Source organism: Dipteris shenzhenensis, chromosome 21, assembly GCF_047967505.1.
Source record: "Dipteris shenzhenensis isolate YYH24624 ecotype China chromosome 21, Dip_SZ_1.0, whole genome shotgun sequence".
Taxonomy (NCBI): Eukaryota; Viridiplantae; Streptophyta; class Polypodiopsida; order Gleicheniales; family Dipteridaceae; genus Dipteris; species Dipteris shenzhenensis.
In genome coordinates this window covers 53,280,304-53,306,640 of record NC_141616.1, presented here as the reverse complement: position 1 = coordinate 53,306,640, position 26,337 = coordinate 53,280,304, and the positions used below count along the sequence as shown (strand labels likewise).

At 44.7% G+C, this 26,337-nt stretch overlaps 1 protein-coding gene across 1 annotated transcript; it reads left to right on the top strand.

Moving 5' to 3' along the window:
* Window positions 1-649: 649 nt before the first annotated feature.
* On the top strand, window positions 650-24,865 carry EMB1691 (Methyltransferase MT-A70 family protein). Its single transcript, XM_087392297.1, has 6 exons — window positions 650-4,025; window positions 4,973-5,056; window positions 23,001-23,105; window positions 23,233-23,341; window positions 23,618-23,769; window positions 24,236-24,865. Exons 1-6 carry the CDS (start codon window positions 1,479-1,481, stop codon window positions 24,749-24,751), a joined length of 3,513 nt encoding a protein of 1,170 aa, XP_087248423.1. The 5' UTR covers window positions 650-1,478; the 3' UTR covers window positions 24,752-24,865.
* Window positions 24,866-26,337: the final 1,472 nt, after the last annotated feature.

Genomic DNA, 26,337 nt, shown 5'->3' with positions numbered 1-26,337 from the left:
CACAAACCTTGCTCCAAGAATCAAGTATTGTTCATTCATGTAGTTTAACAATGTTTTTAATTTTCAACACAAATCAAGGTCTATCAAAGCAACTTGCCCTCAACTTGCATGGAGATTGAGGTGAGAAAACCTTTAGAACAATGAAAGACAATGAAAATAACAAGATTTTATGATGCAACTTTGAAGAAACAATTAATTTGTAGTTTGTTTTAGTAATTGTGTTGTTTTCTTTTACTGGGCACCAGTCAGCTTGGCACCTCAACATAAGAAATAGGAGGAGGTTTGGCGATGTGTAGAGGGTTCGGCCTGGCAACAAGGTTTTAAAAACTTTGATTGGTCCACATCAGCCACCAAGTGGTGTTTGTTTTCCCCCTTGCTACCCGCTCATAACACTCACACTTACCTGCTGCCAAGGCGGTCCACTTATGGGCAAATTGCAGTAGGCCAAGGAGCACGGCGCTGGGCGAGCCCAAACACACACACCTCCAACACACACATGTTCCAGCCAGGGCATGAGGCCTACCACAAGCAGGAGATGTGAATGATGTCAACAATCGGCATTCCGACATGCGAATCATGCGGCCCATGGGATGATGAACTTGAACTCCGTAAGAGTGAAGTTTGAACCGACATGGGAGGCTCTTGTTGAAGTCATGAAATGTATGGTGAAATGCCCAAGAGTTGAGAGCACAAATCTCTTGGTTCTAAGTACTACATGATTAATCACATACCACTTCTCCACCACTGACGATGACGATGTTCGTCGATTGCTGCTGCTCATCACGACATCGCACTTGTGCTTCTTCCATCGCCGCCTTCCCGATCCTCGCCTTTGCTTCCCAGGTTTTGCCCTTGAATTTCCCACTCCTCTTCCCCAAATCTCCCCTGTTTCTCCTGCCTTTTCTGCGCCTTCTGTAGCCCTTACCCTCACCTTTTGGGTGCACCTCCCTTTGCTCGTCTTTTGAATTCTCGGCTGCATTTGTTTCACTCAAGTTTTGGGCCGCACAATTCAACGTTCTTATACTTTTAAAGACTGCGAAGAACTTGACGGCATTAGAAAGAGCCACCACCGGAAGCATAGGGGGGAGGCAGGGCGTCTCAGAGGACGGGAGAGAATACAATGTAGCATTGCAGAATAAATAGGAGACAGAGGAATTGTGCGAAAGCTGGAGGAAGAGCAGACGTGATAAGTGGGTAGAAATACAGTAGGACCCGCGGGGCTTGGAAAAGCCCATACTTGAAAACAGACTGAATTCACTCCTCCAAGCCCGTACGATTGGAAAAGGCTGGACGTGCAACGTCTGGCATAGGTTTTCATAAGCAGAGTAGAGTGGGCTGCTTCCCAGATAACAGGTCACTTGACGGGAAAGACGCAATAAAGTTGAAAGAGGTAGCAGAGCTGGCCCAAATAAGTTTAACAGGTAAGCAAAAGGTGCGCCTGAGATCCAGTAACCGAAGGTTAAACATCTAGGAAGGGGATGACAGAGAAGAAATACAGGTTGGCGGCAACAGAAAGACAGAAAAAGGTCGGTGAAGTGGATGATGAACAAGTATACGATAGAACCAGGGAACAAGATGCAGGAACAGGCTTGGTCCGGACAACAATGAAAGATTCCGATCGCAACACAGGTAGGCAGGGGAAAACTAAAGCTGAGCTTGTGATTGATTCTAAATCAGACATTTGGATGGAAGGCCAAGAAGCTACTTATCGAGGCGTTGATTCTTACCCACGCAGAAGGGAGAGTCGGTGGGATGAGCCTGACGTGTCAAAGCGGGCCTGGCATAGGAGTGAAGAAAGAGCTGGTTCATTAGAGCTGAAGGGACAAAGGCTACGTGGAAGAGAGAGATCGGAGATAATGAATGAAATCTCTGAAGACGGAAACAGGGCTGGTAATGATGGGAGGGAAGCAGATAGGCCAGACGATCATCACAGAAGATCTAAGGATGTAGCTGAAAGCATGAGAGAAGATTTGGACAGCCGGGAGAGGTCTAGAAGAGATCACAGAGAAGAAGAGGACAAGGGGGACAGACACAGGAATAGCAAAGATGGGGATGTCAGCTTGGATTCTTTGGATGGCCGAGGAAGATCGAGTGCCAAAATGCAAGATGAGGATGAGGGCTTTGGGGACAAAAGCAGGTCCAAAGACGGGCCTGAATTTTACTGGGAGGAACCGGATGACAGGAGGAGGTCTGGAGGAGGGTGGAAGTCTGCTAGACCTGGGCGAGGGGTTAAACGGTCATGGAGTCCTGATGGAAGACGAAGAGGCAGAGTTGAACATGATGACTTTGAAAGAGAGTGGTCTGATGATCGGAGGGAAGATAGGGTTTACAGGAGGGATTATGATAGAGACAGAGATGGTTATAGGGACAGGGAGCGTGATTTCCAGCGAGAAAGAGAGAAGGAATACAAAGACAGAGAGCCATATCGAGAAGACTTTGAATTTTTCAGGGATAGGACCAGAGACAGGGAAGATGCAGATCGCTGGAAGAATAGGCAGCGAGACAGACACAAAGAAAAGGAAGAGGACGTTGAGTATAACTATGAAAGGGATGGTTGGGAAATACACAGACGAGAAAGGGATAAAGTGGAGAGAGCTCCGAGAATTGGAGAAGACAGGAAGGACAAAGAAAGGATCGATACACTGAAGAGCCCACAAGGCTCTGGTTTTATGAATGAGTCAATGGAGCGAGTTGGTGGAAATAGCATACCCACACTAGACTTGGGCCGTGAGAGAGGATTTGCTAGTGGCTCTCCTTTTATGCTACGACGCGGAGACACTGGGCCTCCGGGAGACTTTGTTGGGAGCAATATTGATGCCGATTGGATGGGTGTCGGACATGATGAAAGGGTTCGATCAGGGGATGGCTTTCCTGTCATGGGAAGTGAATTTCGAGAGAGGTTCTCTCTTGAAGAGGAAGGTCCTCCAGGTCTGGATCAAAATTTTGGGCCAAGCTCTAGCAAAATTGTTGGAGAGGGTGCAATGGCCTTCAACATGCATACTGGGAGAGGGAGGGGGCCAAAGGGATCCCCGGGTCACCGAGCTCATGGAGGTCTAATGGGAGGTGATGGCCGCCCTCCCTTTGCTAGCAATCAAGGTTCAGGAGTAATGATGAGAGGGATGCAGCAGGGCGGGAAGGGGGGAAGGAGTAGAGGGGGAGGGAAGGGAGGAAGGGGTGGTGGAAGGGACACACAGAGAGGGGGGGGAATTCCTCCACCATTAATGGGCCCAGGTCCAGGCCCAGGCCCAGGCCCAGGACCAGGTATGGCTCCTCACTTTGGTCATATGGGACCTCCAGGGCCCATGCCAGTGATGGGACCTAATATGGGTCCTGGGCCAGCCCCTGGAATGGGTCCTGGTGGTTTTCCTCTTCCACCTTTTGGAAGTCCCATGGGTTGGACTGGAGGCCGGGGAGCTGGAGATATGGGTATGCTTCCTGGTCCACCTGGCCCAGTTCCTGTTCCTGCTCCAGGGCCAGCTCCTCCAAGATTTGGGCCAAACATGGGGCCAGGTCCAGGTCATAATGTTTTTTTTTCTCCACCAGGTCCTGGAAGAGGTACACCAAATGTTATGCCAGGTCCATCATATGGAGGAGCTTCATTTGGAGGTCGTGGCATGATGCCAGAAAAGGCTCCTGTTACACGAGTGGTACCAAGAATCAATGCTCCAGCTGGAAGGGCTCCATCCAGGGGAGAACAAAATGATTACTCTCAGCATTTTGTTGATACAGGGTTGCGGCCTCAGAATTTCATTCGAGATGTTGATCTATCTGATAGGTTTGAGGAATATCCCAAGCTGAAAGAGCTCATAACAAGGAAGGACAATCTTATAAAAGACCATGCTTGTCCACCAATGTACATGCAGTGTGATCTTCGTACAGCTGAGATCGCTCCTGAGCTTTTTGGTACAAAGTTTGATGTTATCTTAGTGGATCCTCCATGGGAAGAGTATGTTCGAAGAGCACCAGGTGTTGGTGACTCAATGGAGTGGTGGTCATTTGAGGAGATACAGAATCTTCGAATCGAAGTAAGCTTATTAAGCTCCAGTGTCTTTGAAATTGTAGAGTAGCGTGGTTAAACAAACTCAACTTTTTTCTGAATCTGAAGCTTTCATCTGCATTTGAGTAAAGTATTGTAGTTTGGTAAAATAGAATTTTCATTTTCCTTTCATGCATTTTTTAAATCTCTTAAGCAAGGAGGATACAATACCATTCAGTACCATACAATTTGCACCTAGTCGTGGTTTGGTTCCCGCATGTCCATGCTTTAGCGCTTTCTCAATTTGTCTGTGTTGCTATTTCTTTGTGCAGCAATAATTGTGCATGCGTCTTGCCAAGATAGTGAAAAACGACGCTTTATAATTTCAGTTACTCATGTTTTCTCAACTTGCACTTTTTAAAGTGAAGGCTTCTATTCTCATCTGTTTGAAAGTGGTAAAGCAAGGCTAAAGAAGTGTTACTTTCCTTTGTGTCTCATACATCTCGCAAGATGCTATACCATTCCTTTTCTTGGGAACTGTTTTAGGTTTGAGTTTTGTTTTCATGTCCTGAATCCTCTGAGAAAAGAAAGTGCCCTACCAGTATGGTCCTAATTATTTGGTTAGTGCAATTTCATGCATTAGCACTTTCTCATGCACATGCAGTCTTGCATTTTGGGGATATAAGTATCAACACATGTTTCTAGGTAGTGGTGAACTCACTATCTTTTTGTACTTCTGTTGAAATTTTACAGAACCTCACGGTTTTTATTTGAGCAGAATTTTATAACGATGTGCGATTCCACATTCCACATTTTCTTTGTTCTCAGGTTTAATTATGGGTAGATTCAATATTGAACTGTTGGTGCTATCCATGTGCTTTCTCTACCATATCTTTGTGATTGCCACATTCTCGTCCGTTTCTTGTCTTCTGACTATGTAATAAGCAGAAATTTGCAAGTTTGGTTATGATCGTGATGTTTTTGGCTTCTTTGTAGGCAATTGCAGACACGCCTTCCTTTATCTTTCTTTGGGTGGGAGATGCTGAAGGCCTTGATCAAGGGAGACTTTGCCTTAAAAAGGTAGGCTGGAAGTTTTTGCCATGTTTCTTGATAGGGTATTGCATGGGTGCGCCCTTAGGTGCTATCGAACTGTTTGCTGCTAACTTTGACGATTTTGCATGCAAGCTTGTGATTTGTATGGAACGTCATTTGTTAAGACAGAATCCCTATAAGCTTAGAATTATGTGCAGAAAACATTTAGATCATGCAGAGGCAATATAGGACATCTGTTTTATTTTCAAACATGATTCAATGGAGAGCTGAATAGGGCTCCTCCATGTTATTGGGGAAAGAGACTGTAAAGTCCTTACCTCCAGGTAACCATTGTGAGTAAGAACCGGCTGACCTGTAAAACCATAACAAAGACCAACAACCATGAGGTGACCGAAGGTTGAGCTACTCTGCTAGAACCTCCACTGAACCACCGAGGAAGCTAATCTGCTAGGTCATGCGTCACATACCACATGCCCCTTCCACCATGCTTCCACTCCCTGGCCAACAAGGCCATCGTCCCTGGGAACCACCATCCCTAGACCCTGTATACTGAGCTTCTGGGTTATATTTATAAGCCTAGCTCTTGATGTGTTTAGCATGTAGATAGATTTATGCCCTAAGCCGGGCTAACTGGATTAGCCTTGCCTTCAGTAGACTAGCTCTTTCCATGGGATATAAATCTTATACATGTTAGCTCGAATCTTAGCCTTAGGTTATTCCGATTCCCTTGATTCGACTGCCCCCTCGGCCAACTGATATTGGATTAACCCTCACTAATGCCAGCTTTAGGTTAGAGTATTCCCTAAACTTGAATCTATCAGGATCTTAAGTTCTCCTGGCCTTAATCCTAGATCATTTATTGATGGTTAAATCTTTACATCACAATAGGTGATTCTTTGTTTCAACAAATTATAGGAATCCCCATGGGCACTAATTGTGCCGTCTTTTTAGCAAACTTTTATCTTTTCACTTCTGAATTTGAGTTTATGCAACGTCTTATTTCTATCAATACCTGCCCTATCATTTTACATAAGCTTAGCCAAGTTAGGCATTTTATAGATGATTTATTTGTACCAGATGTTCCTAACTTTCAAGACTTAATGTACAAAGATGCTAGTGCTTTTGGAGAAGGAATCTATCCTCGTGACTCTTGTGAACTGAACTGCACTTCAAAAGGGGATTCTTGTGTTTTCTTAGATCTTAGAATTTCTCAATCTACCATAGGATTAGAGGTGGATGTATACGATAAACGTGACAACCTGAATATAATGGTTTACACATTATAAAAATGCCTCACATTGACTCAAAACATTTCTGATTTGGCAAAATATGGAGTCATTTCTTCCGAGTTCCATAGATTTTCCCGCCTTTGTACAACTAAGGAGTCTTTTATCACTCAATGTAGTAATTTGATCGCTTTATTATTACACAAGAGGTATAATCCAAGGAAAATAATGAAAAAAGTACTCACAATCTTAGATTTGAAGTCTTTTATCTATGGTGTATCGGCCTTAGGTATGTTTAGAATGATTGAACATAAGCTGAAAACAAAAAGCGGGGAGCTGAATAGCTCGTTTTTCTTTTAGTTTCAAAAGAGAGTTTGTTTGAGTATGCTTGTGCTTTCTAAGTTAGAAATGTATTTTTGACTCTTTGTAGGAAACAATACATAAGTGTAAAGGACCGTTTAGCTTTTTAAGTTTTAAATAAGAGTGACAGAGAGAGAGAGAGAGAGAGAGAGAGAGAGAGAGAGAGAGAGCCAGTTTTTTGGAAGATTTTGTTTCTTGACTTGCTTGTTTATTTTTGCTTAGTCACCTGCTTCCTTTCTTCGTTATTTCTTCTTTTCTTTCTCTTCTGTTTATTTGACGTATTTTAGTAAGCACTGGGTTTGCCCAAGAGACTCCACGTTTCTTTAGCAACCTAGTGTAGCTGCTTATGCTTGGGCACTGATGACAACATAAGTGTTGCTTTGCTTGCTAAGTATGTCTTCCTTTTGTTTTTCTTAAAAGTTTTTGTTTACCTCTTTTTTCTTCTCTTTCATATTCTCTTTTATTTTCTCTTTTATTTTCTGTGTAGATTTTTGATCTTTAGAACAACAAAAAATCTAAATTTGTATGATTGGACTTATTCTAGTCTTACAAAGGTATATATTGATGGTTAAGCCTTGTTTAGACCCACTAGAGGCGTATCATTTTCCTCCTCTTAGTCTCCCCATAAATCAGGGTCAGGAAAAAAAACTAGAGGTGTACGTTCACGGTTCTATTTTTGGAGGTCATATGCTCTTAGGCACCTATTTAGTTTTGGTTTTCCCCACCCCTTATTTTATAAATTACTATTATTATTAAATGTAAAATAAACAAATAAATAATTTAAAAGTAATGACAATAATTGTTTCCTTGTTTGCATTGGTGTTTCACTTGTTTTCTTATGCATGCGCTGGTTTATTGTGTGTTAGCATTAGTGTTTCTTTTGCTTTTGATATCTAACTTGAGTCAATTCTCTCTCTCTCTCTCTCTCTCTCACTCACTTTTATTTTTCTTATTCCTTTTTACTATCGAAGTTTTTGTTGTTTAGTTGGGATTCAAAGTTTAGTAACAGTGGTTTTACCCAAGAGATTCTGGAATCTTTCGAAACCCAGATGGCAGCTTATGCTTGGGTACTGATGAGAACATAAGCATAGCTTTGCTTACTAAGTTTATATACTTTCACACAGAGGCACGAGTCAAAAGGGGGGGGGGGGGGGGATGCATTTAAATGGTGCAGCAATCGACACCAGATTTCGTATCTTACCCCAGTGGTTGTTTACTGAAGGTGTTGGTATATCTGGCAGTTTGTGTACTAGCTTTATATATCCCATTTTGGCTGTACATCTGAGTTCTCTTTCAGATCTGTGTTCCTCTCTTTACTGTTCAGTAAGCACATGAGTTGTGTTCCTCTCTTTCAGATCTGTGTTCCTCTCCTTACTATTCACTAAGCACACGAGTTGTCTTTCTTCTATTGTCTTGTTATCTCAGGGTAAATCTTCCGCTGTGAGGGGACTTGGCCTATAGCGAGCAACTACCCTACGCTTTTCTAAAACATTATGTATATATGCATATTATATGTATAGGTATGTGCACACACTTTTTTTGGTGAAATCCATTTGTTATGTGCCCGTGCGGCGCGCACACACATTATAGTGCGTGTGTGTGTGTGTGTGCACATGACTCTTTCTCTCATTGAAACCTCATATTTATATTTCTAAAGCCACTTCAGTGAAACGTTTCATGGTGCCTATGGACCTTGGGATCGTGTGAAGGATTAGAGAAGCTAGCAAGTTTGCCATATGTTGTTTACTAAGCTCTCAAGTGAGAGAGGGAGTGATCAGTATTTGTCCAGTTGGTATTGGACTCGATTCCACTGGCTCACACATGCTGCCTTACAGGTGTTAGAAATCTGAGTCTCAGTATGGTTAGAGTCTAGGTGTGGTTGAGTTTAGGGTTTGTCCTATATTTTAGGGTTAGGTTAGTGTCTAGAAACCCTATTCCTATATCAGTCAATATATATTGAGTTCTTTCAATTAATGGAAATGATCATGCTGCTTAGTGTCCTCTCCTGCTCTCCATTCTGATTCCATCATTGGTATCAGAGCCATGTTCTTGAACTTGCTACCGCTGCTGTTGTCCACTATCATCTTAACAAATTGCTTGCCCATTGCTAGTCCCTGCTATGCGTGATGGAGTTTATGGTTTTCAATCTTATGAGTGACTATCGTGAGATTGAAACTGCACTATCTTGTGTTTTTAATGGATGAGTTTGGGAATGTTCCTGGATTCATCTAGGTATATGCTTGCCCGTAGCTCTGCATACAGCTTCCCCTCTGTCTGTAGCTCCCTTGTCTCTGCCTGTTCACCTACCATTGGAGTTGGTTCCCTTCTAGATCAGTTGCCACGTTGCCGCCAATGAGGCTATCTTTGATGCGGTTGCCTATCCGTCGCTCTCTTGCACTGCTGCAGACTACAGCCTTGCGTGTTTGCCCCTCCACTCAGCCCAAGCAATCTGCACCTCTTCGTCAGAAGCAATTGCGTTTGAAGAATAATCAATCTGCCTGTAGACCCAGACGCCGCTCCCTGCTTGTTTGTGACGCCTTTCTTGTGCAGTTGGCTTAGCCAGCAACAACCTTTGACACAGTGAAGTAATTTCAAATTGTTCTATCTACTGGAGCGCCATCAAGACCAATAAGGTTATCATTGGAATGGAGAAGTTTGATGGCTCCAATTTTCCAACCTGGCAAACGAAGCTCAGGCTTCTTTTAATGCGGGATGGAGTATGAACTGTTGTCAAGGGGACCGACAAGGAATCCGCTACAGATCGAGGCATTGAGAAGATTCAAGTTTGGCAGGATAAAAATGACAAAGCTCTAGCACTTATTGCTTTGCCTTGCTAACAGTGGTTCACCATGTGGGCTTCGACAAATCTACAAAAGGGGTATGGGATAAACTTGGGAATTCTTTGGTAGCAAAATTAACAACACTGGAGTGTTCTCCAAGCAGAAATTTTGTAATTATGCGGATGAATGCGAGAGTGAGTCTCGTGGTTTATCTTGTGCCTTGTTTTTTACGAGAGCAATTTTGTTGTGAAAGATAAGCTGCAAGATTTTGAAGCATAGAACCTACCTCTATTTCGTGTGGCGCCTGAAAGCATTGCCTCTCTAGTTGGGCCAAAGCTCCCTGTCCACGTGAGTCATGCTCTGATCACATCTACCATCTTGTAAACTGGCCTTGTGAAGATTGCTCAGGTGTCTCAAGCTATCCGAGGCTGATCTTATTCAGGGGCTCAGACAGGAGATCTCACAGCTCAAATAGGTGGTCACTGCTGTACGTACAGTCCCAGGGAGCACCCCAGTGGTGGAGGCACAGATTGCGAGCATGCAATCTGCCATTAATGAGACGTCCAGATGGGTCGACGTAGCCAAATGGGAACCCGCAAGGGTAACCGTTTCGGCTACCCTCCTGGAGTAGCAGTAGAGAGCCAGCAAGGCTCTCAACATCAGAGTACGTGGGATTCCCCGCACTGAGGCTACACCGATGGAAGATGCGCAGGCCTTTGTGACCACTACCCTAGGGGCGATTGAGCACAGGTTTGAGAGAGCATGGCAGGTTGGGAGGGACCCCAACCAAGGCTCACCCCAGTAAGTGAAGCTGTGTTGGCGTACTACTGCACGTGCGTTGTGCACGTGCGTTGTTGAGGATCATGATCTTGGTCTTCCCAAGGTTGACTATTAGGTCTCTCTCCCTGCAAAACACCTCTAGTGCCTCCAAATGCCTCTGTAGCCCCTCTACTAAAGATGATATAAGGACAGTGTCATTTGCATATAGCAATATCCATATCATCAAGTTGGCCAGCTATGATTCCTCGCCTCCTAGGCAATCGATAAAGGATGTGATCTCATCAATGTAGAGCCCGAAGAGAGCCGGTGATCCCTGCTTCACTCCAATGGTGCTCTCAAATCCAGGCTGATAGACCCTCCAAGGCCGGAACTCTCCCTCTAATAGACTCGTATAGGCTCATCATCCCTCAAATCAAAACCTCAGAAATCTGCATCTCCTAAAGCCTCCTGATCATACGGGAGCATTGGATAGTGTAGAAAGCCTTCCTATATTTAGACTTTCTAGCGCCTCAATCTCGCCTCCTCAATGATGGCCCTCAAAAGTCAAGATGTGGTCAATGGTGGAGTGTTGTCTGACCAGAGGGACTCTATGGCAGCACCCTCGAATCCCACAGCCTTTAAGGTCCTTCTTTCTCCAAGCGACAAGGCCGCATCAGTGGTAGTAGATGACAGGGTCCCCAAGATCAGGCTAGTGGTTGAGAGCCCAGAGTCCCTCCCAGAGTTCATCCTCCTAGAGACTCTCGAAGGGGGTTCACTTCGCCAGCGAGTGGAGATTTTTGGGTTACTAGGCCAGTGTCTTCATATGGATCACCTAGCCAGAGATTGCCCTTGCAACCAAGGCCGAACTCCTCCCTCCCAACCCCCGCAGAGCAAGCAGAGTCAGGAGGCCAGAGCCCATCACCCCTCCAAACAGGAGCAGTAGGAGTCTCAAACCCCCTAGGTGACCCCTTCAGAAGGAGACTAGACCAAGTTATAAAAAAGAAACCAAGCAAACAGGTCCGAAAGCGCCACAGGTAGAGGGCTAGACGTAGAGAGAGACAGAGTTTTTCGAGAGGCACCTAAGGAGGAGGAGCAGCAGCCCATATGTAGAGACCCACCCCCCCCAGCGGCAAGGGCCACTGCCCAACCAGATGATCCTCCCATGATGGAGGTTTAGCCTCCGTGTTCATCCTTGCATCAGCAGCGAGCTCTAGGAGCTCCTGATGCTACGATGGCACAAAATGCAGACGTTAGCCCAGCAACAGTTAAGGAGGAGTGGATCCAGAGCCTTGGTGAGCCTGATCAGCAGAGAGGCCTATGGTCGCCCCTCCCCCTCCAGATCCCTCTCCCGCTCTACTCCCCCCCCTCCCTCCTGGATTCCCCCCTCCCCCTCCAAATCCCTCTCCCTCTCTACTCCCCCCCTCCCTTCTGGATTCCCCCCGCCCCCTCCCCCCCCCCTCGTCCCTCCTGCTATGGTCATCCTTACCACCCGTCCCCCCCATGAGCAACTGTTGGCGTCGTTGGAGAGACGTAGGTACCTGCTGGAGGTTACGTTTGTTGCAAGGTCTGCTGAGCGCTACTGTGGAGCGGGTGCTAGACGTGATGTAGGAGCGCTTGTAGATGGAGAAGTCGTTGTGAGCAGGGTGCTGGAGTTAGACTAGGAGCTTGTCAGTCGTAGGTGTGGGCTGAAGCTTGTAGGTTTGGCTATGGCACCGGTCGTTTGGGCAGCGGGACGTAGCCTTTTGGGCATCTTTGGAGCTGTTGATGAAGCTTGGTTGGAGGCTAGATCCTCCTGAGGCCTTGTTGCTGTCGTCCGTCTGTTGTTCCTCTCTCTCGCTCGGTCCGCCAATGCTGGCCCCTCTCTTCTTGTTTGTGGCGGAGGCTTTGGGCTACTACTTGAGATCGCAGGTGGCGGGCCTCACAGGTTTGAGGCTCCCATTCAAACATCATTAGGGGCACCACATCAAGTTAGGCCTTGTATGTAGAGGGCACCACATCAAGTTTGGAGAGAGTCAGGGGGCCCTGGCTATCTATTGTGAGGCCTCGGGTGCGCGGATCAACTGGACAAAATACATAGGTTTCTTCACAAGCTCTGAGGAAACACAAGAGATTCGAGAGTGGGGGAGTGACTTTGGCTTCAAATGGATACTGCGGGGCCAGACAACAAGATACCTTGGATGCTAGGTAGGTATTGATATTGCAGCAGAGCAGCAGATCCCCTCGATCCTCAAGAGCATTCGGCGCAAGCTTCTCTATTGGAGCTCGGCCAAGCTCACCTCTTTCTTTCTTTCACCAAATCCTGCTGGTGTTTTCAAAGAGGGTGCATTGGGCAGCTCCGACGGTTGGTTCGAAACTTCCTTTGGGCAAGTTCGGACGGCACAAGGAATACTAGAGCCCAGGTCACTTGGCAGACGGTGATCATGCCGTAGGTAATGGGAGGCTTGGGTATCATTGATCCGGAGATGCAAAGCACAACCCTCTTGGGCAAGTTGGTTGTTCGCAGCCTCACCCCAGGTGCAGAGCCTTGGAAGCTCCTCTTACAGTGAGGGCTTCTCAAGAATACCCACGCACAGGGGGCCATGGCAGCATTCACATAGATGGATCTTCTCAGAGGCCCCCCTTACGGGTAAGGGTTCCCCCTTAATGAGGAGCCTCCATAGGGTTTGGCAGAGATTAGCAAGGGGCCTCATTCGTGCTCATCCTAGATGCAGAGAGGAGTTCGAGCGTCAGCCCCTTGTTTGACAGCTAGAGATCAAAGATTAGGAGGGATGTATGCTTGGGCAGCGGACTCACATTGATTGGGCATAGTGGGACAAGGGACCAACCGGCTCCTTTGGTAGATGGAGCAGATTACCCATGGAGGCAGATGCGAGGCTTGGCACCTTAGCACATTTGCGAGGGGCAGGGCATCGGATGAGAGAGATTGACCTAGCCATCCCTGAGTCTGGTGGGAGGGACTTCGCGTGTGGATGGATATCAGATGGTTGGGTCAGTTTTATCGGACTAGTGTCCCCTTGAGGAGGATGATGCAGCGAGGCAACACACAGCCCAGTTTTTTTCGTGTAGGACCTAGAGGCCTACTCCAGGCACTAAGTGAGAGAGACCTAGAGATGGATGGGAGTCTAGATGGGATTCATTGGCAGATGATCAGAATGGTGGGACGTTTGGGGAAGGAGTGGCACATTGACCCTCCCAGTATCTCAGAGCAGGATGCCCCCAGATGGCGCCTCTGGCTTTGGGAGGGTAGGCCCTTGAGGGAGGTCCATTGGGATCCAGGAGAGTGGTTCTGGCCCTCCAGGGGCGTCCTTGCTGAGTAGGTGGACGAGGTGCCCTTCTTTTCCTACACCACACGGATTGGCAAGAGGCTTCAGATGGACACTTCAATGTGGAGCCCTTCGAGGGAGAGGCATTGGGTGGCCCAGAGAGTGCCATGGGATGTCCGTTCTAGGTCTTGGATGCGGTTATGATCTAGTTTGCAGCCGAGGAAGATCTCCTACTTCTTCTGGCTAGCCGCCCACGGAGGCTTGCCCATCGGCCCGTGGTTGGAGCAGATGCAGGTGGAGGGGCAGTGTCATTGTTGCTTTGCTGGTTTTCTGGAGACCATCCCTCACTACCTCTGAAGCTGTCGTAGCGCAACGAGGATTTGGATGGGCGCCCTCAAGATTATGACCCATATGCAGAGCCTTCAGACTCAGAGGGACTACACTTTGGGGATGGTGGCCTGGTTAACTGAGGGAGGACACACGTTTCAGATTGATGAGATCTCCCCAGCTTACCAAATACAGGGTCAGAGCATTCAGAGGATAGAGCTCCATGAGGCGGTCCCTCATAGCCTCGCTCCTCCGGAGGACAATGTATGGGAGGTAGTAGCCAGTATTACTGCATGGAACATTTGGGTTGCTCGCTACAGTCTGGTGATGGGTAAGCATCTGGTTCCACCCTCGGCTACCTTGGTCGCCATCTGGCAAGATATCATCTACACCCTCCGCTCCACCTGGAAGCATGGGACCCCAGGCTCTAGGGCGACTGTCGCGAGGCCCGCTCGATTCTGCAAGCTTGGCCTGTAGGAGTTTTTTACATATTCACTCCACAAGGGATTCGCCGGTTGTATAGTCCCCCCACCTAGCAGTTAGGTAGAGGAATGCCATGCACCTCCCTATGCTGGACATAGAGGAATTACAGCAACAACTCTAGCACTAGAGAGGTATTTCTTTTGGCCAGGGATGCGGAAAGATATACATCAGTTTGTTACTGAATGCTTTACGTGTCAGAAAGTGAAGTATGATAGACGGAAGGTACCTGGCCTACTTATGCCTCTCCCCGTGCCTCAGGCACCGTGGGAAAGTAATACAATGGACTTCATTTTTGATTTGCCAAGATCAAAGTCAGGGAATGATGGGATTTGGACTACCATTGATAGATTCAGCAAGCAAGCTCATTTCATTCCGGTTCGCAAAACCATAAAGGCAGATCATATGGCTAAGCTTTTCATGACATAGATCTTTAAGCACCATGGTATGCCTAAGTCCATTGTCAGTGATCGAGATCCTAGAATGACCATTCTATTCTGGAGAGCTTTATTTGATAATATGGGGACGAATCTGAATTTTTCTTCTTCTTTCCATTCCTAGATAGATGGTCAAAGTGAAGTAGCAAATTCTACAGCATTGGATATGCTGAAATGCTACATGGGTGACCAAGGTTCAGACTGGGAAAAGTACCTACCATTGGTAGAGTTTGCTCACAATAATATAGTACACAGCTCTACAGGGAAAGCCCCCTTTGAGGTAATCTATGGAAAGGTGATTTTGCCACCTATCCTGAGGACTGAGGACGAAATATTTGCAGCTGATCAATTTGTGAGAGACCTCCAGACAGCTTACAGCCAAGTCCGGACAGCAATCGAAAGGTCTCAAGAGAAACATAAAAGAGCTGCAGATAAGCATAGGAGATAGCTAGATCTCAAGGAAGGGAATTGGGTACTTTTAAAGTTCGAGAAAGCTAGGCTCCGTAAGTTCAAAGGCCAACATAAAGTGTATGCAAAGTTATCTTCCAGGTACTATGACCCTTTCAGGGTTACATAAAGAATAAATGAGGTTGCATACAGGTTAGCATTACAAGAGCATTGGAGGATTCACAATGCATTCCATGTGAGTCTTTTAAAGAAATTCCAGGGCCAGAGCCTACAAAGCCAATATCAGAGGATCCAGAAGTGGATGAGCTGGAGGAGGTCCTTCAGCCAGAGCAGAGTAAGTATCATACTGTACGCAAAGGCCCTGAGGGCAAGGAGTTTTACAGGTATCTTGTAAAATTCAAGAATTATACGGCATTAGATGCCAAGTGGATGGATGAAGACATGTTGTCCGATCATTCACAGCTTTTGGATGTTTACAAGGAAGCTTTTCAGTTGAGGTGAACTGAATAGAAGCCGAGGGGATGTCACCATCATGTAAATATCCTAAGTCAAGTAGAGTTGATCATTTATTTGATCATAATTAAAGAGTTTTCATATGTGTTAATTATGGTCATCTTTTAATGGTCAGAGAATTGACTACAGTCAAAGATACTTGACTCTGGTCAAGTAAACCTGACTTCGGTCGGGGAGACTTGGTTTATTACCAAGAGGGTTAACTATGGTTAACCAGAGAACCACAGAGCTGACTACGGTTAGAGAGTGTTGACTTCGGTCAACGAGACTTGGTTTATTGCCAAGAGGGTTAACTACGGTTAACCAAGATGTGCCAACTTTGGTTGGAGAGACTTGACTATAATTAAGGCGCCTCGACCCTTGGTCGAAGCCTCTTAATTATAATCAAGAGTGTTGACTCTGGTCAACCAGAGAATAAATATAAATATATATTTGTATATTTGTTATGTGTGCACATGTGTTCAGTGGGGACGCCCACCGTGACTAGAATTAGTCCACAGTGTATTATTTGCATGCAAAGCGCTAACAATTAATAGGTGCCATGGTGGTGCGCTTTAATTAATTATTGTAGGTACTAGGAAGAGTGATTTTCCTAAGGGCAATGGAGCCTACCAAGAGTCTAGGAGGCGGTTTGCGTGACCAAGTGCTTCGAAGACTCCAGAGTTGCCCTTAGTGGCATGTAATTAGGAAAGTAAAGTAGAAATTGACAAGTGGCTTGTTGCCAAGAAGGGGAGCCTGAGAGCTCATGTAATTGAAATTCACGTTTGAATTTTGTATATACAGCTACCATGCTGAACTCTTCTACTCAGTTTTTGCTCAAGTAATAAAAACCTTCGGGGGGGTCCAGCCCGACGATTGTCCTAGGCCCTATTGTATCTGTTGAGAGAGGGAGAGCAAATGAAAGTGTTTTGGCTATCCATTACGGGGAAAATTTCATAGCAAATGAAAGTGCTTGGCTATCCTTTACAAGGAAGATTTCATCAGCTCCAGTCTTTTTGTACTCGTGGTTTTGAGATATACAGCTTAGCTTAGCATAGCACCTAGCGCACCCTTCCTTTGTGGCTTGTATGAGTTTCTTTCCATTTGTTGTACTTTGTCCATAGGCCCATGGGGTCTCCTGCGGGCATTAATATGTCTCTCTCTCTCTCTCTCCCTCCCTCTTACTCTCTCTCTCTCTCACTCTCTCTCACGTGTGGGTGTTTTGGCCTAGGAACTGCTACTGCTGAAACTAATGCGTGCTCTCTCTTAGCTCTATGCCAGTGTTATGTCGTGTGTGGGATGTGGAAAGTAGACCATGTTAATGATAATAAAGGGGTTTGAAGTGTATTTCATAGTGGTAGAGGACTTCTGGATAGGTGTTAAATCCACATACCTTTTCATCTCTATTCCTCAAGAAAGGAAGGGCCGGGGGTGGGGGGGCTTTTGTGTGCATGCATGCTTGTGGTCATGTGATTTGGGTGCTGACAGTTGTGTGAGTGGTTTGAGAGTGCTCTCAACGGAAGCAAGAACGGAAGAGAGAGAGAGAGAGAGAAACAGAGAGCCACACAAGTTTTGGTGGGTGTAGAACCACCCTAATCTTCTTTTTCATTCATTTATATATGTGTTTGAGTATTGTACATAACCGGGGCAAAGGCACAGTGACCTTTAACCCCCACAACCTCCCACTTAAAGGACAATGTGCCTTTAAGGGAGAACAACCAATGAGCATACTATCCAATGCCCATCAATACACGACAATACTCAAACCACTGACTAGGTAGACTCTTCGTTAGCATATCTGCAGGGTTATCATCTGTATGAACCTTGACAAGCTCTATGGGCTTGTCCTCAAGTACCTCCCTGATGAAATGGTACCTGACCTCAATGTGTTTGGTCTTTGCATGAAAGACCGGATTCCGTGCTAGCTGAATAGTACTCATGGAATCACTATGCAATGTCAGTATACCTGTATGAATCCCCAAATCTCCCACTAGCCGATCAAGCCATATAGCCTCCTTGCAACCCTCTGTGGTTGCAGCATACTCAGCCTCTGTGGTAGACAAAGCAACGCACTTCTGTGCGTGAGACATCCACGACACTACACCACCTGCAAAGGTAAACACATAACTAGAAGTGGATCTCCTACTATCCACATGCCCTGCATAGTCTGAATCTGTGTACCAAAGCAGATGCACATCTCCTTGGTACCCCTCATGTACCTCATGATACACTTAACTGCCTCCCAATGCCTCTTTCCTGGATTAGCCATATACCGGCTAACAACTCCCACTGCAAATGCAATGTTTGGTATAGTAGCTATCATAGCATACATAAGACTCCCAATTGCTGATGCATAAGGAACCTTGGCCATCATGGCCCTTTCCTCATGTGATTTGGAACTATCTGTATGACTCAGTTTCACATATGGAGGCAATGGAGTACTCACTGCCTTCCCTCCCTCCATATTGAAACATTGCAATACTTTTGTAACACTCTTTTTGTGAAAGCCAAAGGAGTTTCCTACTCCGATCACGCGTGATGCGCATACCAAGAATATGACCTGCAAATCCCAAATCCTTCATATCAAAGGCCTCATGCAACTTGGCCTTTAATGCATCTAGCTCATAAGTATTCTTGCTAGCCAATAGCATATCATCCACATGTAAAGATTATCAGGCTATTATCCTTAGCTCTTTTAGTGTAGAGGCAGTGATCAATTTCACTCCTCCTAAAACCTTGGGACCGAATGAAAGCATCAAACTTCTGATACCATTCTCTAGGCGCTTGCTTAAGACCATAGAGACTCTTCTTCAGCTTGCAAACTAAATATTCTTTGCCATTTTCTTCAAAGCCTTCCGGCTGCACCATGTAAATTTCCTCATGCAAATCCCCATGCAAGAAAGCTGTCTTGACATCCATCTGCATAATCTCCATATCCTCTCCTGCCACTAGTCCAAGCATGCATCTAAGTGTGGTCATCTTCACAACCGGAGAGAATATCTCATCAAAGTCCACACCCTTCTCTTGCTTGAACCCTTTAGCGACCAAACGGGCCTTGTACCTAGGCACATCATCACCTATGACCTTCATAAGTGAACTCATCTCTGATTGCATAGCATACTCCCACTTGCGTTGATCCTCGCGCATCATAGCCTCTCTGTAGCAAGAAGGCTCCTCGCAATCAGTAAGCATCACATAGTCTACTCCTGGAACAAACCTATCAAGCGGTCTAGACACTCTAGATGATTTTCTCAAGAGCATTTCAGCTTGCTGTCCCACTTGCATATCAGCCACATTTGGCTCATCATTTCCACCAATAGATGATCCATCATTTACCCTTGATTGTATACCTATGGGAGTACTTGGTGGTACCATTTCTTGCACATTTGGTGCATGGACAGCTTGCTGTCTATCAACATATGCAGGTGGATTCACATCTTGGAAAGTGATTCTCCTCATTTCCACATCCCTCATGGGTGCTTTATGCATCTTTTTCTCATTAAAGACTACATCATGGCTGCGTATGATCTTCTTTGCTTCTGGATCCCAGAGACGATAGCCCATCTCTCCACTTTCACCATAACCCAGAAAGATGCATTTCCTAGACTTAGGATCTAGCTTCTTTCGAAGCTCTTTTGGCACATGTGCATATGCCTCACACCCAAATATACGCAAATGAGAGTAAGAGAGTTTCTTGTCACTCCACGCCTCTTCAGGAATACCACCATCCAAACTCTTACTAGGTGATCTATTGATCACATGCACTGCAGTCTTCATTGCCTCAGCCCAAAAACCACCAGAAAGACTTACATTGGAAAGCATGCATTGCAACCTTTCTTGAATGGTACGGTTCATCTTTTCTGCAACTTGATTTTGCTCTGGAGTATGAGGGGATGTGAGCTCCCTCTTAATCCCACGTGTATCACAGAAATGCTGAAAGTCATGAGAGAGATACTCTCCACCATTGTCAGTCCGTAGGCATTTAAGCGTTCTATCTGACTGATTCTCAACCAAGGCCAGCCATTTCTGAAATACCTGGAACACATCACTCTTCCGAGCTATAGCATAAGCCCACACTTTCCTAGTTGCATCATCAATGAATGTCACGTAGTATTCAGCCCTACCTAATGACCGTGTAGGCATGGGACCACATACGTCTGAATGCACCAAATTAAGCTTTTCAAACTCTTTCTTTCCCCTTCTTTTATGGGCTGATTTAGTCTGCTTCCCATAGAGACAGTGCTCACAAAATTCAAAATCAGAGAAACTCAAATGCGGTACATAATCCAAACGGCATAAGAGTTTCATTCCATTCTGGCTCATGTGCCCCAACCCGCAATGCCACAAAGAAGTGCTTGGCTACTCAGTTATTGCAACAACATGATCAAATACCCCTGATACATGTAAGGGATACAAAGTCCCACACTTGGCACCCCTGGCCAAAAGCATAGAGCCCTTCTGAATTTTTCAACTCTGAAAGCCAAAAGTGGTGTGAAAACCAGCATCATCTAGCTGACCCACTGAAATAAGACTCTTAGTCAACTTAGGCACATGTCTCACATGTTTCAAAATAAATGCAGGCCCATTTGCAAAAGAAAACTTTATGTCACCTACTCCCACTATGTCACATGCATAGTCATTTCCAAGATGCACACAACCTGTCTTTCCACTGTCATAAGTGAAGAACCATTCCATATGGGGAGTAACATGGAATGAAGCACGGGAATCCAAAATCCAATCGTGGGAATATGCATCATCTGAAGTGGTAAGCAACTCTGTAGATAAACTAGACATGTAGAGAACGTCATTGTCACTATCATGTGTGACTGCATTGATCTCCTCGATCTTCACTTTTCCTTTGTCCTCCCTTGGACTCTCTTCCTTTTGATTTGCACCCCAATTTGCATTCTTTTTCTTATCCTTTTGCTCTCTTTTCAGCTTATAGCAATCCTTTTTCATATGGCTCTTCTTGCCACAGTGGTAACACTCAATGTTTCGTGCCGTGGATTTGCTACGAGACTTCCCTCTTTCTTGAAACTTTCCCCTGAACCGTGATCTGCCCCTTTGCACATTTAAGGCTGCATCCTGCTTATTGCCGTCCATAGACTTTCGTCTAATCTCCTCGGCCAACAAGCTACCTACAACATCATCAAATTTCAGTACTCCACCAGGTGCAGAGTTACTGACAGTTGTACGGAAGGTATCCCATGAGGATGACAATGAACATAAGAGAAATATTGCCTTAGTCTCCGCATCAAAATTCATCTTTTGAGCCTAAAGCTGGCTGAAAATAATATTGAATTCATTCAAGTGAGAAGCAATGGAGATCCCTTCCTTCATCTGCAGCTCAAACAACCTCTTCATGAGGTAAACTTTATTAGAGGCAGTTTCCTTCTCATAAGTGGTACACAGTTTCTTCCACAAATCTTTCGTAGTCTGCTCATTTACTACTGTGAAATAAACTGACTCTGCACGATGAAGTCTAATAGTAGATTTTGCTAATACATCCAACTCATTCCAATCATCCTTAGACATATTTGCAGGCTTAGCTTCAATCCTTGCCAAGGGTTTAATCTGCTTCTTTTGAATAAGCACATCCCTTATTTGTTCTTTCCACAAAGAAAAGTTTGTCCCATCAAACTTTTTAATGCTAAAAAACTCCTTTTCAGACATGGAAGAGGATGCCATGGTGCAAATGAAGCAAAAATCCCAAATGCTAGTGCTTACAAGAGAGAATCACATCAAATACCAGGTGCACCTAAATGTGTATGCCACAATAGAGTGAAATATCACCAAAACTCATGTCTTAAAGCATCTGACTCATGTGCATATACTATGCATCCATATGAGCAAATCTGGCCCAAAAGAAAATGCCAACTGCAATGGCAATCCAAAATGCCAATAAGTGCCAAATGACTCAAGCATAAACACCGTCCACTGGCATATGTATTAATAATATCTCATCCAAGAGAGCATAGTACTATCAGTGCATCACCTACAATGTGTCAAAGCTGTCCCTCAGTATAAAATAGCATCCATGTGCAAAGCGTCCATAAAAATAGCATCCCACAAGGTAATTTGGGCCTATCAGCGCATCCAATAAGGACCGCAATGCATCCAAGTGGCCTATAAATCATCCACTGCAACCCAATGCACATCACGAATGAGCGCACACTGCTCAAACTACTGCAACTAGAGTGATCTGCATAAGGTATGCTCAAGAAATCATAGTCCCACGGTAATGATCGCTACTGAAAATAGAACCTGAGATGCCTCAAAACATGGGCGCCATTGCATAATCGGACATAGCAAGAAAATCTGCAAATATCTCTCTTCTCTGGAACTCCAAAATCCCAACCGATGAGTGAGAAATGGGAGTCAACATTTATCCACTGCCATGTGGCATAAATCTAAGGTTTCAAAACCTTAGAATGAAAAATGCATAACAGAGAGACGAAATTGAATACACAGAGATCTATAACTCTGAAAATCCTCCACCAAATCGCGTAAGAACTGACAGGTAGGGGTTTTTGGGTGTCCGGAATGCAATGGGACAGATGGTTTTGGAAACCGTGGTCTCAATCACTGGGTCCAACACACGGACTGAAAAACGTTTTTGAAAGCAGAGCTGTTTGTAAACTCCACCGGAGTGCGAAGGATGAGTAACATAGAAGTTTTAGGTCCTCCTGAGTCCATCGGAACTGACTGTGTTAGTTTCTGCGTTTTTCTGCCCGGGTGTTGAAACCCAAGTTTGGAGCAACCAGTCAGAAATCCAATGAAATGATCCCAGATTCAAGAATGAAGGTGTTTCCAAGCTCCTGAAGTGAAGTGGACACCAAAAGCAAGCAATAGTTGCCTCTACAAGTCAATACGGAGTCTCTGTCATCGAAGGGAACAGGGAAAAGCTCAAAAAACGACTTTTTCTTTGAAAACACTCAACAGGCTCTCAAAACCACTTCGCAAAGCCAAAGTGACTTTTTCAAAGGTTCCTCCAAGGTCTCTACACACTCGGATGCAAGTAAAGTCACCCACAAAGCTTCCCATAGAGCTTTTTCCTTCCTCCCATAGAGCTGCTGAGCTTCAAGCATTCACGCACGCTCAGCTAGATCACCCGGGCTCTGATACCAGTTGAGAGTGCTCTCAACGGAAGCAAGAACGGAAGGAGAGAGAGAAACAGAGATCCACACAAGTTTTGGTGGGTGCAGAACCACCCTAATCTTCTTTTTCATTCATTTATATATGTGTTTGAGTATTGTACATAACCGGGGTAAAGGCACAGTGACCTTTAACCCCCACATGGTCCTGGCAAAGGGGTATGCATGTGCTGTGGTGAACTTGTGCACGTTTGTGTGGGGTTTGTAAATCTGTGTTGTTGCAAGCAATGGGGTGATTTGTTGATCTTAGAAATGAAAGAGACACGTGTGATTTGTAATTGGCAGTGGGGGTTTCGAAGATGTGAAGATATTTGCTGGGTGAAAACTAACAGAGAAAATCCTACGCCTGCTTTGCGACATGATGCGAGCACTCTCCTTCAACATTCAAAAGTAAGATTTCATTATGTTCTGATGTTTTGGACAGGCAATGTTACACTGATCGTATATGATGTAATTGCTACCATAACAACTTTATTTTAATACAGGTAATAGGTTTTGATGTGGACATTTGTGGCAGGAGCATTGTTTAATGGGAATCAAGGGCACTGTTCGTCGGAGCAGTGATGGACATATCATCCATGCAAATATTGACACTGATATTATCATATCGGAAGAACCTGCTTATGGTCAGTCCATAAATTACACAAATTGGAGCAGAGCTGATCTAACTTCTGAGGCTTTGGATGGGGACCTTCTGTGTGGTTATTGATGAGAAGCTTGTTTGTGTCCTTGTGTGTGCTTGTGTGTACATGGCCCTCGTTGTGGAGTGCTCCAGGGGTTGTAACCTTGTTTCTTAGATGCTTGAAGAATCTGTTTAATAGTTCGATAATATTTTTGGTCTTGATACTGAGTCTAACAATAGTATGGTTCTTCACCTTGAACTGTTTTGCCTTGCGTAATAGGGTCCACGTCAAAGCCAGAGGAGCTTTATCATATTGTGGAGCACTTTGCTCAAGGTCAGCGTCGTCTTGAACTCTTTGGTGAAGATCATAACATTCGTGCCGGTTGGGTCACTGTTGGTAAAGGTCTTACTTCTTCGAATTTCAACCCTCAGGTATGCCATATACTTCGCTGTATGCCCCTTATGATTATGTCTTCCTTTGGATGTTGATAAGAACAATGCGTATTTGCTTACGAAGTCTTTGTTACTTTCGAGTTTTGCTTTGTGTCCTCTTGGAATGCATCCTATCCCCCCCCCCCCCCCCTTCCAGTCTGCATGCCCCTCATCTCTGGGAAGGGGTGTGTGTCTCTCTCTCTGTTCATGCACACGTGCATGTGTGTGTGTGTGTGTTCTTCTCTACCTCTCTTCTTGTTCTCCTCCTCATTTAAGATTGAACACGTGCAATCTTTGAAGGTATAGGTAAATTAAAAACCATACGTTTAGTTCACTTTGAAGGTATAAATGTGGAAATTTTAATTTTCAATAACAGGGTCTATTAACCTTTAGATGGTTCTTTCTCTATATTAAGAAGAACGTTCTGCTGTTGGATAGAGGGGTTACTGTTGCCTTTTATTTGCAGACATATGCCAAGTATTTTGAAGATCCAGAGGGAAAAGTATGGCAGGGTGGCCGTGGCAACCCACCAGTGGATGCACCTCATCTAGTAGGCACCACTCCTGAGATAGAGGCACTGCGTCCCAAATCTCCTCCTCCAAGAGCCCAGCAGCAGCAGCAATCTCAGGCTGCAAATTCTGCTTCTCAGCCTTCAGCTGCCAATTCTAACAGTAAAAAAGCACCCAATGCTTCACCACAGAATGCTCAAGTTGTTTCTAATCCAGGTAGTACAGGTCCAGGACAGGTAGCACCCACTTCTTCTGTCATGGTCAATGCTTGTCCATCGCCAATTCAAGGTCCAGGCATGAAGGGGGCAAATTCTGGCCAAGTATTGAAGACAAAACCATCCCCTCGTTTGGAAACAGGACCAGGGATGACTGCAGATGTCGGACCTGAAGATGAGAAAAATGTGGGAGTCGATGCTCAAGAACTTTTTTCAGATGGGGAGATATTCAGGCCATCTAAAGAGGCGGCCTCTTAATCTTATGGAATGAGGCAAGTTTTGTAATCAATATCATTGTAATGGTCAATAACTATATTTTTCGATTCATTCCTTTTTGAGCTATTCTTTGCGCAAGATCGTAAGGAAAAATATTATTTCATTGTGGAATATTTCCATCAATTTACAGAATCCGTACTTAACCTTTCATGTCTTCAATTGGGTAAATGAGATGTCTTTGTTTTCATTTTCTTTTGCACATACACAAAACTGCTTCTGGTAGAGGGCATTTGGTAACTTAGGATCCATTCCAATGTACAATCCTTGTTTAATTAATGCTCATTGGATTCTGCACGTGTGTGGATATTTTAATGACACCCAGTAAGGTGCGTTGATGTCATTGTCTTCTTTGTAGAAGACATCACTACTAATGGTTATAAGAGCGTGAACTATCCATAAAAATCCAGGATGAGATTCTATGAATTGCTTGGAAATTCATTCACAGATAAACATATGAAGACTTGTACATCATAATTTTACATCTCGTTAGCAACGGGGTGCGGTAGGGTGGAAAGATTCATAGATATTGAGGAAATGGTGTCAATGTGATACTTTGATTCTTTCTATATCGTTCTGTTATGGAGATTGTCATGCAATGGGTGAAATTTATGTTTGTACCTTTGAAGGATTGGGGCATATTACAAGGCATTGAAGAAGGATTCAAAAGTATTTGTCTGCAAATATAGGTGTTTCTTCAGACTAAAGGAGAAGAACATACTAGGATTAATAATAAGTCATGAGGTTAACCACCTTCAGGGTATGGAAAGCCATGAAATTATAACTCTTCCACAAAGTTCTTGCCTGCTACAGTCCCATTTAGATAAGGTTCCAGTAAATTCTCAGCAATCTAGAAGAAATCCTTGGAAGTCCAATCTCTTTTATGACATGGGATATAAAATAGGATGCATCCCAAAAGAAGCTCTCTCTCTCTCTCTCTCTCTCTCAGGATATGTATTTTGAAAAAATAATTTACAGATGGCTATCCCCTCCTCCAGTCAAAAAAACCATTGTGATAGCTTAGAGTACCCTCATCCAATATGTAGCCGTGTCATTCTCCACCAAATGGCTTGACTTTAAAGAAGAGACTTGCCACAACATTAGCCCTTGTATGCGACCTATGTGAGCTCGAATACCTCTGTTGCATCAAGTATAAAAGCATTCCTTATTAACCATATGTGCCACCAAATTGTCCAGTTGAAAAAAAATGAAAAAAGATTGAGTAGTTTGGGTTATCCAACCCAGTAGTTTGGGTTATCCAACCCATGTCGAATCTTCAAAAATCACCGGTAAGGGTCGATTGGTCAACAGAGTCCATATGTGAGGTATGAAATTCCACACTTTTGTTGTCATCGGACATGAAATGAAAATATGAAAATTCCAAGCATGTATTACAAAACACAATCACTAGAACCAATCTAACGCTCTCTCAATTGATCTCCCATGAGTAGACCTCCCATCACATGTGCTAGATGAACAATTTCCCTTGATATGGAATCTTAGAGTACAAGCCCTGCAAAAGTACTTCTTCTACCATACTTCTATCCTTCTGGGTGTGCCATACTCAATTA

Coding starts and splice junctions, on each gene's coding strand:
- EMB1691 (XM_087392297.1), top strand. CDS start 1,479: ATGACAGAGAAGAAATACAGGTTGGCGGCAACAGAAAGACAGAAAAAG. Junction 5,057..23,000: donor GGAGACTTTGCCTTAAAAAG/GTAGGCTGGAAG, acceptor TGTAATTGGCAG/TGGGGGTTTCGAAGATGTGA. Junction 23,106..23,232: donor CTCTCCTTCAACATTCAAAA/GTAAGATTTCAT, acceptor CATTTGTGGCAG/GAGCATTGTTTAATGGGAAT.